Source organism: Diabrotica virgifera, chromosome 2 (genome assembly GCF_917563875.1).
Source record: "Diabrotica virgifera virgifera chromosome 2, PGI_DIABVI_V3a".
Classification (NCBI taxonomy): domain Eukaryota; kingdom Metazoa; phylum Arthropoda; class Insecta; order Coleoptera; family Chrysomelidae; genus Diabrotica; species Diabrotica virgifera.
The window spans coordinates 214,184,668-214,199,229 of NC_065444.1; the positions used below are offsets into that span (position 1 = coordinate 214,184,668).

At 32.0% G+C, this 14,562-nt stretch overlaps 3 protein-coding genes across 3 annotated transcripts in view; all 3 read left to right on the forward strand.

The window, feature by feature from the left end:
- Positions 1–7,485, forward strand: part of LOC126879810 (zinc finger protein 480-like) — a 50,516-nt gene extending 43,031 nt beyond the window's left edge. Inside the window, exon 2 of the mRNA XM_050643077.1 lies at positions 7,106–7,485. Coding sequence (XP_050499034.1) covers positions 7,106–7,485 — 380 coding nt within the window. The remainder of the gene's footprint in view (positions 1–7,105) is intronic.
- Positions 1–14,562, forward strand: part of LOC126879811 (glutamate-gated chloride channel alpha-like) — a 91,281-nt gene that overhangs the window by 43,667 nt on the left and 33,052 nt on the right. The gene's annotated exons all lie outside the window — the stretch shown is intronic.
- Positions 7,530–10,952, forward strand: LOC126879812 (zinc finger protein 235-like). Its single transcript, XM_050643081.1, has one exon. The coding sequence runs from the start codon at positions 7,530–7,532 to the stop codon at positions 8,433–8,435; it is 906 nt and encodes a 301-aa protein (XP_050499038.1). The 3' UTR covers positions 8,436–10,952.

A 14,562-nucleotide genomic window follows, 5' to 3' on the forward strand; every position in this document is an offset into this window, starting at 1 on the left:
ATTTCTTTCCTTCTCTCTTGAATCGTAAGAACAATAAAGAAATTGGCTGAGTATAGAATATTGAGTATAGAGTAAATAAGGTAAGTTACATAATATTTTGTATATTATGTATATTTTCTGTGAGACTATTTATTTTGTTTTATATTTTGATTTAGCGATCTATCTATATTTATTTTAATATTTATATTTTGTGTAAATTTGGTTCCTTTAGGTAACCAGTGGCGCCCAATATTTTATTTTTTTATTTTACATCCTTATTTCGATTTTTCTATTTTTTTAAATTTTTCTAAGCTAATAAGAGTATACTATTAACACCCCTTAAGAATCCATCCCTTAAATCTCTGAGACTGAAGGCCGCGTCCCATCATCAAATAATTTGATCAAACTGGTTTGAGCAAACTGAAAGTGACAGTTAGTGACTACACATCCTGAGTGTTCATTGTGGATAATAATGAAAAATTTTAATTTTAAATAAAGTACAAACAAGTTAAAAAACTCAATACACAAAATTTGATCAAACTAGACTGATAGTGAGAGCACAGATTTTTAGAATTTAAAAAAACTGCAATTGTGACGTCACTTTGACGTACTTCCGGAGTTTGCTCAAACTGTTTGATCAAATTATTTGATGGTGAGACGCGGCCTTGAGCGACCGTGGCCTTAAATTTTGTTGTGTAACATCCCCTTAGATGACATATCAACATCTTGTCAAATTTCAATAGGGAACTTGCATACATTTTTAAATTCGAAAAAAATGTTATAAATCACAACACAACATAATTTAGAACATGTATCAAAGATAAAAAAGTTTTGTTTGTCTTTCGTTTGGCCCCTAAAGACGATTAAAAATTCAAATTAAAACAGGTGGTCCAAAACACATCGTGACGTCACTTGGTTTTACATTTACATTTTTCCAATAAAGTAAACAGAATTTTAAATTAGACGTTATAAACGTCAGTAGAAAATACATTTATGTGAACGTTACAAGTGTTTTTGATCGTTTGAACTATCCATAGAAAAATTCGTACTTTTACAAAATGGTTTTATTTTCAATAGTAAACCTTCGTTCCTTTCCTTCAAAAACAGTATAAAACTACAATTTTAACAAACTGGTATATATTATTACAATGACATACGATAAATGTCATTAGAATATAAATATTTTTGACTTATTCCACGACGATGAGCTTGCCAAATACCCAAGTAGGTGGAGACCAATAAACTAAAGAAGGAGAAGAAGAATATACCTAAATATAAGGTTGTGTCTAGGTATACGTTACCCTGTACGCAAATAAAACAGTTAGAGTGTCAGTGATTTCTTATTTTTTATTTGTTTAGTGTTTGTTTTTAAATTAACTACGGAGTGTGAACAATTATTTAGTTCTTTTAATGAGTTTAAGAACATTTTAAAACAGTACGAAAAAGATAAGAGACTATAAATTAATAAGTATATATATATATATATATATATATATATATATATATATATATATATATATATATATATATATTTTAGTTATAAATGAAATAGTATGTATTACCGTAAAAGATTAAAATAAAAAGAAGACCTAAAGCTTTCACAATAATAATTAACTTGTTCTGAAGCTATTATCCTTGTGGCATTTTTGTAATCAACTATTCTAAATGGGAACTAAGCCACAATTTAACCAAAAAATGATTTTATTAACGTTTCGACGTCTAAATCGGACGTCGTTGTCAAAATACAAAATATTATTAAATTAAACAAAAATGGTGTTGCTTAGTAAAAAATTTTTCTAATAATTTATTTAATCTGACTAATTTTTGTATTTTGACAATGACATCCGATTTGGACGTCGAAACGTTAATAAAATCATTTTTTAAGTTAAATTGTGGCTTATTTCCCATTTAGAATAGTTGATTATAATAATTAACTTACGTATAAAAATTATTTTAACAATATTTTTTACGTGTTATGTCAACTAAATACATATACAGTGGAACCTGCTTAGTTCGAACTTCCATAATTCGAAATCTTCTTTAATTCGAATTTTTATTCTGGTCCCTAGCATTTCCTATACCGGGTGGTGAATTGGAAAACGGGCCATAGGAAACTCAATGTAAAATTCTAAATTGTTGAATTCCTGCTTCCCTAATTATTTTACATCAAAAGTCATGAGAAACTATTTGTAGAGGATTAAAATCTGTATTAAAAACAAAAGTTAAAATTGTTCTACGATTTAAACAGAGTCCAAAATTTTGAAAAATAGAATACATTTGCCATACCTAAGTAAGTGCGTAAAAGGTCACACGTTACTATTTCTAACAGTACGCAAACTATTTACTGAATAAAACATCTTTATTATTACTACTTTCTCCTCAACTGAGGTCATCTTTTCGACTTTATTGTTTTTTAAACAATAAAAACGATAAAATAAAAATACTGACAGTTCAAAATATTGTTAATATAATAATTTCATTGTGACCGAAGGCAACCTTATACACATTGTTGCACTGTGTGTAGCCTAAATTTGGCAAATACTTTGATAAAATTTATTATATTTTACAACATTTTGGAATGTGTTTAATTCGTAGAACAATTTTAACAATTGTTTTCAATAAAGATTTCAATCCTCTACAAATAGTTTCTCATGCCTTTTGATGTAGAATAATAAGGGAAGCAGGAATTCAACAGTTTAGAATTTTACATTGATTTTCCTATGGCCCGTTTTCCAATTCACCACCCTGTATAAGTAATGGTAAAAAGTCGTGAATAATTCGAATTATATTTTGGATAATTCGAACTTTTCTGCTATCTTTTCTGAATATCTTAGAATCTTGTCATTGCTGAGAAGATCATATCTTGTCATTACTGAGAAGATAAATTCTAAAAAGCAGCTAAAAATTTCGGATCTCTTTGGAAAAAATAAAGTCGGTCTTTTTTATAGCTTGTAAATGTTTTAATTGGTATTTTTGGCCGAATTTTGTTAGCCCATTTTTTTAGGATGACAAAACTCTGGCAAGATTAGGAACAAAAACATCTCCAAGCGATAAAAATGATCAACTACATACTGTTTTTTTGATGATCAACTCCTGATGTTTATCATTTGCAGGTTTTTGTAGGTAATCCTTGTTTTTGTAGATTTATTTTTTAATTCGAATTTTTGGATAATTCGAATTTTTTTAACGGTCCCCTGAGATTCGAATTATCCAAGTTTCACTGTATTTATTTTGCTAACCTAAATATATACTTTAATATATACATTGATTTATTACAATTAAGTTTGAAACATCTGAATAGTTCTGCTTCCCTTCCTTTAACAAATATTTTTCTATCAAACACACGCTAAACATATCAAAATAGCATGTACCAAAATATACAGTCACTGCGCACGCTAAATAATAACGTCACTGGCTTGATGAAGTTTAATTCTCTTGTACATACCTAACTTTTTTATTTGCGTACACGTTAGCGTGTATCTAGACACAGCGAAATATAACCATAATAATAACTAATGTAAAACTATGTGACGTCACGGGTCGTTTGAACTATTTTATACCGCTGAAGACTTTAAATACGTATTTCTAAGTTATTACGAGTTTTTGAAGCGTGAAATTTTGGAAATCTCATTTTTAAACAAAACTGAACATTATTATGTAATAAAAAAAATTGTGCAAGTTCCCTATTCCCTTTTCATGTTATGCAAATAACACCCTCTTTTTGGGACAGTTAAGACCGCGTCCCACCATCAAATAATTTGATCAAACAGTTTGAGCAAACTCCGGAAGTACGTCAAAGTGACGTCACAATTGCAGTTTTTTTTTAAATTCACTGTCAGTCTAGTTTGATCAAATTTTTTGTATTGAGTTGTCTAACTTGTTTGTACTTTATTTAAAATTAAAATTTTTCATTATTATCCACAATGAACACTCAGGATGTGACGTCACTAACTGTCACTTTCAGTTTGCTCAAACCAGTTTGATCAAATTATTTGATGGTGAGACGCGGCCTTTACAGTATGAACAAAGAGGACCGGAATAAAAAGGTAATGGTTCAAAGATTGAAATCCTGTTGTTTATGATTCTGTCGCAAATGCCGGTCAAAGACCGGTTATACCTGGAACCACTCCTCGCAATTCAATTTTTTTTCTTCGAAAAGGGCACAGAAGCTGTGCGTTTTTCAACAGCGTTAATTTAATTTAATCTAATATTTTCTGAGGGTTTCTATTTGTTTATAAGCCAAAAAATTGTTTCTTTATAACATTCCCGAGACCGCTCAAATAGTCCAATTTCAATTCTGTAAAGTACGTTGAATAGGTATAGTGCTTTTTTATACGAAAATCATAGTTATTCTGGTGTATCATAATCTTTCTAGTTATTATTTCGACCGAAATTTTTTAATTAACATTTTAATTATTGCTAAACTATTGGTTAGATTGTCGCCGGTCTCCTGATATACAGAGAGAATGGACGATTAAAAATCCCGAAGCAGGTCGATTTTTATTTTTAAATTAAATTTTTTCTGCACATATTTCAAACTAGTGACGTCATCCATCCGAGTGTAATGACGTAATCGATTATTTTTTAAATAGGAATAGGGGTCGTGTGGTAGCTCATTTAAAAAGGCGTTCAATCCTCTATTCAGTATTATAAACATTAATATCATTATTTATACAGGGTACATTACAGGTACGTTATATTATTAGACGCGATCTAGAAATGGCAACAGTAAAAGAAGAAATTACTAACTTCGCACGGAAATACGAAGACAGACTGACACAACACCCAAATGTACTAGCCAGAAACCTGATGAGACAACCAGTCAGACGAAGACTTAGACGAAATACGCCTAGTAATTTACCATCGCGATTTTAGTTATATATGTCGTAATTCCCAGAGGCAAACAATTTTATATCTATGTAAAATATTTGTAAAGAAAATGAATAATGAATCATTTTCTCCAAGTCACCTACACTAGTGGTATTACTCATTGTAACTTGTTTTACAGATTGTAAATAAATTGGGAGGTTAAATAAAAAAATTATTTATACAGGGTGGCCAAAAAAATTTTTGAATTAAATTATTCGACGCAAAAGGAAGAATGTATGTAATTTATTTAACTCAAAATACATTCTATTGCTGTCAGAAAATAGAAAAAAATGTTTATTTGGCAAATAAACATTGCTTTTAGCTTAAATTAAATGTTCAAACTGCCAATAGCTAGGAGGGATGCTGTTGGTGATTTAATTGAAGCGAAAAGAAATGTTTATTTGTGAAATAAACCTTTTTTTCTATTTTCTGACAGCAGTACAATGTATTTTGAGTTAAGTAAATAACATAAATTCTTCTTTTTGCGCCAATTAATTTAATTCAAAAATTATTTTTTGGCAACCCTGTATAAATAATGATATTAATGTTTATAGTACTGAATAGAGAATTGAACGCCCTTTCAAATGACCTACCACACGACCCCTATTCCCATTAAAAAAAATGATCGATTACGTCATCACGCTCAGATGGATGACGTCACTAGTATGAAATATATGCCAAAAAAATGTAATTTAAAAATAAAAATCGACCTGTTTCGGGATTTTGCTTCAATCGATTTTGCTAAAATCGCCCATTTTAGAGAAAATGAATTTTTCCATAATTTAGCCCTCTGTATAATCTACTATAAAAAATCTTTCATGTCATAAATTTATTTAATTAGGTATCGATAAATAATTACTTCCCTAAAATTTTAATTTAATATTGCAGATTTTTTGGGAAAACTCGGATTTTCCGAGTAAACTTTTTGTTGAAGGAAATCGGAAAAAAAATAACTTTTTGCAGAACTAAATTACGGTGAATTTTTATTTTTGAGTATTTTTGGCTTAAAGGAAAAATCTTAGGAGTAATTGAAAAATAATCTACAGAGCACTAATTAAAAAAAAGGAAGATTTAGAAGTGCTAATTTGTTTATAAATAAAATAACACACCTTCTGCGGACTTGTAATACCTTATATTACTAATAAGCAATCTTAAGATTCGTTTTTAGCAATAAAATAGCTGGTAAATAACTTTTCCCAAAAATGGCATTTTTTCCATAATTTTCCCAGACTATCAACAAATGTTGCAGTGGTATAAACCGGAGCGCCAACCCAAATTCTGAGCAGTGTCAACATGATAAGGTTAATATCCCCAGTTGTAACTAATATCGAAATGAATAAGAATCGCTATACTCTTCGGCTGTCACGGCGGTGTCGAAGTGAAATTGCGACTGTCGAAATTAATTAGAATCAGGCCCCATATGTGTAAGAACACATTTTTAATGTTTATTTGGAAAAAACAGAATTAGATATTAGAATAAACTGGGTGTCCGTAAAATAAAGATATGCTCTTTTATTTTCCCCTTATTGAAAACTTAACGTTGAAAATTTACCTACCACCGGCCTCATGTTACAACAGTTTGATACAGTGGACTCTATAACGAACAAGGATATTACGAGGTTTCGTTTATAACGAGGCACACTAGATGTCCCATGAAATTCCTATTGACCTATTACACCTCTATAACGTGGCATATTTGGTTATAACGAGGAAAATGAAATCGAAGAATATGTTTCTTTACCTTTTTTAGCGCAGTAATGGCTATAAATAAATACCCCAACTTCCTGTATATAGAAATGCCCAACACCTGTGTTATTATCGAGGCCAGTGGTGTAATAAAGTCCGCCGCCTGTAATAAACTTATTTCTGTTTATTGAATATTGTAGGAAATTTATAATTTACGATGGCGAAGTGTCATTGTTCAGGTCGACCATCGACACCTAATAAACTACATAAGAGGCATCAAAACATTTTAATATTACTTTTGTCTGATATAACGAGGTAATTAGTCATCCGTTTCAGTTCTCGTTATAGAGGGAGTCTACTGTAGTTTGATTTTTATTTATATGAGTAGGTACCGCTGCCGTCTGGTGCAGAATATGCCGCCCGGTATAAAATGATATAATTTGGGTATCATCATCACCTGAGCCTTTATCTTAGTTTTGTGTTTTATTTTATTTATTTTAGAGTTGTCACATCTTTGTTTATGATCTGCAGCTTCTGCACGCAAAGTTTTATAGTTTGATTTTTATTTTAGGTTTACGTCCGAACGAGATTAAAATGAAATCCAATAAAACGTCAATAACACACACTGGAGAAAAGTCTTACAAGTGCGAAGTTTGCTTTAAACAATTTAGGAGAGCAGGAAATTTTAAAAAACACTTACAAATACACACTGGAGAAAAGCCTTACAACTGCGAGATTTGTTTTAAGCAGTTTGGAGGAGCAGGAAGTTTGAAAAGGCATTTAAGGATACACACTGGAGAAAAGCCTTATAAGTGCGAAATTTGTTTTAAGCCGTTTGTTCAAGCAGGAGCTTTGAAAATCCATTTGAGAATACACACCGGAGAAAAGCCTTTCAAATGCGACATTTGTTTTAAGCAATTTAGTGAAGCAGGAACATTGAAAAAACTTTAAGGATACACACTGAAGAAAAACCTTATAAATGTGAAATTTGTTCTATGCAATTTAGTCGAGATGGAGCTTTAAGAACGCATGTAAGGGTACACACTGGTGAAAAGCCTTACAAGTGCGAAGTTTGCTTTAAACAATTTACTAGAGCAAGAACTTTAAAAATACATTTCAGATTTCACACTGGAGAAAAGCCTTATAAGTGCGAAATTTGTACTGAGCAATTTAGTCGGGATGAAATTTTAAAAATTCATTTAAGGATACATACTGCAGAAAAGCCTTATAAGTGTGAAATTTGTTCTAAGCACTTTAGACAAGATGTTCATTTAAAAAAGCATTTAAGGGTACATACTGGAGAAAAGCGTTACAAGTGCGAAATCTGTTTTAAGCAATTTAGTGAAGCAGGAACTTTAAAAAGTCATTTGAGAGTACACACTGGAGAGAAGCCTTACAAGTGCGAAATTTGTTTTAAGCAATTTAGTGAAGCAGGAAGTTTTAAACATCATTTAAGAATACACACTGGAGAAAAACCTTATAAGTGTGAAATTTGTTCTAAGCACTTTAGACAAGATGTTCATTTAAAAAAGCATTTAAGGGTACATACTGGAGAAAAGCCTTACAAGTGCGAAATTTGCTTTAAGCAATTTAGTGAAGCAGGATCTTTAAAAAGGCATTTGAGAGTACACACTGGAGAGAAGCCTTACAAGTGCGAAATTTGTTTTAAGCAATTTAGTGAAGCAGGAAGTTTTAAACATCATTTAAGAATACACACTGGAGAAAAACCTTATAAGTGTGAAATTTGTTCTAAGCACTTTAGACAAGATGTTCATTTAAAAACGCATTTAAGGGTACATACTGGAGAAAAGCCTTATAAGTGCAAAATTTGCTTTAAGAAATTTAGTAAAGCAGGAACTTTAAAAAGGAATTTGAGAATACACACTGGAGAAAAGCCGTAGAAATGTTTTGAGTAGTATACTTTAAGCGCTGGACTCCACTTGCGATTGTAGTCGCGCGATTGTTTTGTCACGAATATTGAACACATTGTTTCAAATACGAGTCAATCCATTTGCGACTAAATAATCACAGCGATTAAAAAAAACGCTTTTTACCGCGACACGATTGCCGCTCGGTCATATATGTACCTATAATAGGGCTTTTCATCGATTGCCATTTGTTTCGAGCTTCTGTCATAAGTTGTATAAACTGTGTATAATATTAATATACACGGATTATACGACATTCGACAGAAGCTCAAAACAAATTATTGTAAATGAAAACCTCTATATATACCATACTTCTAATCAGCGGAAGTGACAGTTGATTCATAGAAACACTATATTGTTAATATTTTGTCTAGACTTGTTGGAAGAGTTCAGATAAATTCAGCAATTCTGCAATTTTAGGAACAAGATACAAATGTATACGATCTCGCAAATGATATTGTTAATATTTTGTCTAGACTTGTTGGAAGAGTTCAGATAAATTCAGCAATTCTGCAATTTTAGGAACAAGATACAAATGTATACGATCTCGCAAACGAGACAAATTTCCGTGAATTTTTTAATAAATGGATTCATCGTATAAATAAAAAAAATGTAATTTTAATAATTTTTATTCCAAAGTTCATTTTGACTAAAACAATTGTTCTATCACTCAGGAGAAAGGCGCAAAATGTTGCCTGTCAAAATTTTGAATGTGTTTTAAATGTATTTATTTTTTCGAATCCTGAGAAAACTAATAAGTATTTTTGAAAAATTTAAACGCGGAATGAAAGATTACGTTATTACCGAGGGCTGAAAGTCCCTTAGAATAAATGAAAAGTTTCTTTTGAATGAAATATTTGCAATTAAAAGTGTCACTAAATTTTCCCTTTTATTTTCACCCCTGTAACTTATTAAAATAAATATAGAAGTTTTCAGGGACTTTCGACCCTCAGTAATAATGTAATCTTTCATTCTGCGTTTAAACTTTTCAAAAATATTTATTAGTTTTCTCAGGATTCGAAAAAATGGATACATTTAAAACACATTGAACACTTTGACATGCGACATTTTGCGCCCATGCCCTTAATGCATGGGCTATATTTTTTATCATAGACCTTCTGGTGGTATGCATTGTCTCCACTTTGTGTCACTATATGTTATTGATGGACCAACTATACCCAATAATTAATCAAAACTACTTTTTAACATGCGGTGGTATTGAAAAATTTTTTTAGGATGTTCACATAAATCTTCAAATATCATGTAGAACTGCCCTCTAATAATTAATCTTTTATTTAATAACGGATGAATCCAATAACGATGCTTTCGCCGTTTACTTCTCTCCCGAAGCAAAAGAGCGATAACACAAGATGTAATTCTGCGACTTAAAAATCGCAAGTGGAGGCTGCCACCAGATTTTCTGCGACAGCGATTTTTTAGTCGCCGCCATTACAAATCGCAAGTGGAGTCCAGCGCTAAAGCGCCATAAAAGAATTTAAACGGGGAAAGAAACCTTGCATCTACGTCACATTTTACGTCTGCAAAATTATTTCCTAATTTCGGTTTAATAATTTCTTTTAATTCCTGTTCCGATAATTCTAAATCTATGACTCTTTTTATACGTGGGTAAAAAAACATTGGAATGTATGTATCGTATTGTTTGTGTCTTTTAATGACTGTCCTGTTAATAATTTATTTGCGCTTGTATAAGAAGTTAATTTAACCTTTATTTTACTAGCTCCTATTTACTGAAATGTTATCTATATCATGTTTAATCTATGGTACAGTATTTATTATTAGTCTAGCCGTAGCTATTTTATGTACCTTGTCAATTTAACTGTTTTGCTTTGAACATAAACAAAAAATGGTTCATTATCTTTTGATGAACATTTGTTTAATCGTGTGTACCTTTAAATTTTTTCCATAAACAGTGTAAGAGACATGATCAATACTTATCTGTTTAATACATGCTGGAAGATCCGGACGAGGCCCATCCATACCCAGATAGCAATATAAACTTGTTTCAAACTTGCAACCAGTTTGATACATCAAACTTGAAACCTTGCTCTAAATTTGCCATGGCAACTCTGCAAACTTACAGCAAGTTTAAATCAAACTTTCTAGTTACAGTGTGACGAACTTGCATGAAGTTTGATTTTTCAAACTTAATACAAACTTGATATAACAAACTTGCTGAAGGCTTGTTTTGTTTTGTTGTATGAAGTTTGTTTTTTCAAACTTCATACAAACTTGCTTAAGGTTTATTTCGACATATTAGCCACAATTGAATAAAACAACGTGAATAAAAAATACAGTACCATTTTATATAATTATTTATCTATTAATCACTCAAATAAAATCTAAAAATACAATCTATTGTCTAAAATCATTCATTGGAACCTACATTAAACCCTCTAGCTTCAGATTTCGATGCTCGGTTTTGTCTATCATCTCTGAAACAAAGAAAAGAAATTGATATAAACTCTGGCTGTGTGAACAGAGTTAATCTAGGTATGCTATTAAAAGAGGTAAAAAGATGTTAAAGTAACAATTTTACAATAAAACCTATTTTTTTATAAATAATTTTATTATAATACCTATATAATTTATTTTAATAGTACTATATGAATACAGCTAGAAGCTAAAAAAAAAACTTAATGTCCTCAATGCCACCAAATCAAAAAGAATACTAATATGTAATCACCATAAGCAGGTTGGTCTATGAAAAACTGAAGAAAATAAGCTTCGGCTTAGGTAATAAAAGACTCTGAAGAAAAATATAACAACATAGAACATAACCACAAATTATCACAGCGTAGCCGTAGCAGGTTATTTTTCCCGTGTTGCCAGCCGTCGAGTATGCTTTTCTCTCAACTTACCTTAAAAATTCCCTCCTATTTAGGTACAAAATCTGAGAAAATACGTTAAATTATTTTCAAATATTTTGATTTTTTTAAATATATTACAATTTGGACTGGAGCAAAAATTCCCTTTTGAGTTAACTTTTTCCCTTTTATGTTGAAAATACTCGAAAAATGCAAATTTCCCTCCGGGTGGCAACACTGTCGTTGGCGTGGGCGTGACATCAATCAGGGCACCGAACGAAAATCAAGCCGAACAGAACGTAAGCAGCGGTAAGCTTGATGTCGGTAAAGTCAGCAGCACCATTTTATAAGACCGAATTCAGACTAAGACTATATTTTATTGCTAATTTATTACGCAAAGAAAAAATTTATTGCTGTGGCCGTTTCCGAGAAACAATGCGTGCTGCCAGCTTTACGGTAAAGCTAGCAGCACCCACTCTATATCTCGGCAATGAAAAGGAGTACAGGGATCATTTTAACTGCATATTTTATTAACCAATCCTGAAAAACTACCCCATCATCCCCTAACGTAAAACTCACCCCCAAAAAGATTATGAAAATCAAAAATTCAACCCCAAGGAATTAATTGCTAATTTAGTACGGAAAGAAAAAATTTATTGTTGTAGCCGTTTTCGAGAAACAGTGGGTGCTGCCAGCTTTACGGTAAAGCTAGCAGCACCCACTCTATATCTTGGCAATGAAAAGGAGTACAAGGATCATTTTAACGGCATATTTTATTGCTATTTAATTGCTCTTGATTGGTATATTAACCAATCCTGAAAAACTACCCCATCATCCCCTAACGTAAAACTCACCCCCAAAAAGATGATGAAAATGAAAAATTCAACCCCAAGGAATTAATTGCTAATTTATTGCTAATTTATACGGAAAGAAAAAATTTATTGCCGTAGCCGTTTCCGAGAAACAGTGGGTGCTGCCAGCTTTACGGTAAAGCTAACAGCACCCACTCTATATCTCGGCAATGAAAAGGAGTACAGGGATCATTTTAACTGCATGTTTTATTGCTATTTAATTGCTCTTGATTGGTATATTAACCAATCCTGAAAAACTACCCCATCATCCCCTAACGTAAAACTCACCCCCAAAAAGATGATGAAAATCAAAAATTCAACCCCAAGGAATTATTTGCTAATTTATTACGGAAAGAAAAAATTTATTGCTGTAGCCGTTTCCGAGAAACAGTGGGTGCTGCCAGCTTTACGGTAAAGCTAGCAGTACCCACTCTATATCTCGGCAATATAAAGGAGTACAGGGATCATTTTAACGGCATATTTTATTGCTATTTAATCGCTCTTGATTGGTATATTAACCAATCCTGAAAAACTACCCCATCATCCCCTAACGTAAAACTCACCCCTAAAATCATAATGAAAATAAAAAATTCAACCCCAAGGAATTAATTGCTAATTTATTACCGAAAGAAAAAATTTATTGCTGTAGCCGTTTCCGAGAAACAGTGGGTGCTGCCAGCTTTACGGTAAAGCTATCAGCACCCACTCTATAACTCGGCAATGAAAAGGAGTACAGCAGGGATTATTTTAACGGCATATTTTATTGCTTTTTAATTGCTCTTGATTGGTATATTAAACAATCCTGAAAAACTACCCCATCATCCCCTAACGTAAAACTCACCCCCAAAAACATAATGAAAATAAAAAATTCAACCCCAAGGAATTAATTGCTAATTTATTACGGAAAGAAAAAATGTATTGCTGTAGCCGTTTCCGAGAAACAGTGGGTGCTGCCAGCTTTACGGTAAAGCTATCAGCACCCACTCTATAACTCGGCAATGAAAAGGAGTACAGCAGGGATTATTTTAACGGCATATTTTATTGCTATTTAATTGCTCTTGATTGGTATATTAACCAATCCCAAAAAACTACCCCATCATCTCCTAGCGTAAAACTCGCCCCCAAAAAGATGATGAAAATCGAAAATTCAACCCCAAGGAATTAATTGCTAATTTATTACGAAAATAAAACATTAATTACTGTAGGTAGACGTTTCCGAGAAACAGTGGGTGCTGCCAGCCTTACGGTAAAGCCAACCTATATTTCGCCAATGAAAAGGAGTACAGGCCCCAATTTAGCTCTTGATTAGTATATTAGCCAATTCCGAAAAACTATCCCATCATCCCCTAGCGCCAAACTCACCCCCGAAAAGGTTCTTTGGTATTAAGAAATAAATATGTAGATGGAAAGCAGTTTAAATATTTGGATAAAAGGTGGCTTCGCCATGATACGGAATTTGGAATGGTTTCTTACAAAGAGAACTTACAAATGGAATCAGAATTTCATAAGATAAATTTGAGATGGAGGGCTCATTTGTACCTAGTAACATCCCAGTTATATCATTATTGCCTTAACTATATCAAAAGAAAAAAAAAAGATAACTTATTTTCTCTACTGACATCAATAATAAGAAAAAGGTTTTCCGTAAATATTTAGATTTGCTTAGTAAGAAAAATTTTCAAAGAATTTTCCTTTTTTATAGATTTGGTTGAAAATCTTTGGAGTATCGTAATTCCCTCTTCATCTAACAATCTGAGTAACTCAACAGGAATTTGATCAGGTCCAACTGCTTTCCCGTCTTTCGAGGTATTTATTGCTCTAGTAATTTCTTCAATTGTGATCTCGGGACCAGATAGGTTGTTAATATCTATCACTTGTTCCCAAGGCCCCCGTAACCGGGCGTGCGGCGCACGCGGGCGTAACCCCAAAGGGGCGCCAAACCAAAGGTTTGGTAAATACGAAATAACAGCTAGAGAAATCTCAAAAATCAAATATTGTGTTATTACTAAAAAAATAATTTTTCCCGTCCTTAAATGTTGAACTTACTCCGTCAAAAATATATTACATTTTGTTGTTCCTTCTTAATTTTTTTCTTTGAAGTAGATTGAATTACGCTTGGCATACCATCCAATCGATTTTATGTTGTAAACTAAAGTGATACTCAAAATAGTCAAATAAACATCAAATTACACTCCTTGGCGAGTAGAAACATAAATTAACACCCATAAAACGCAACTTTGCAGTTTTACTCCAACAAAAACACAACTTTGCTGGATCAAGCAGTTTTACTCGTATAAAATGAATATTTTACTCGAATTTATGATAAATACTTTATGAATAATTATGATTATGTATTTGACTTGAGTATCTTTTCCCTTCTCGTCTATGCGTTTATTAGGCACAAACATTATTTACTGTTACTGG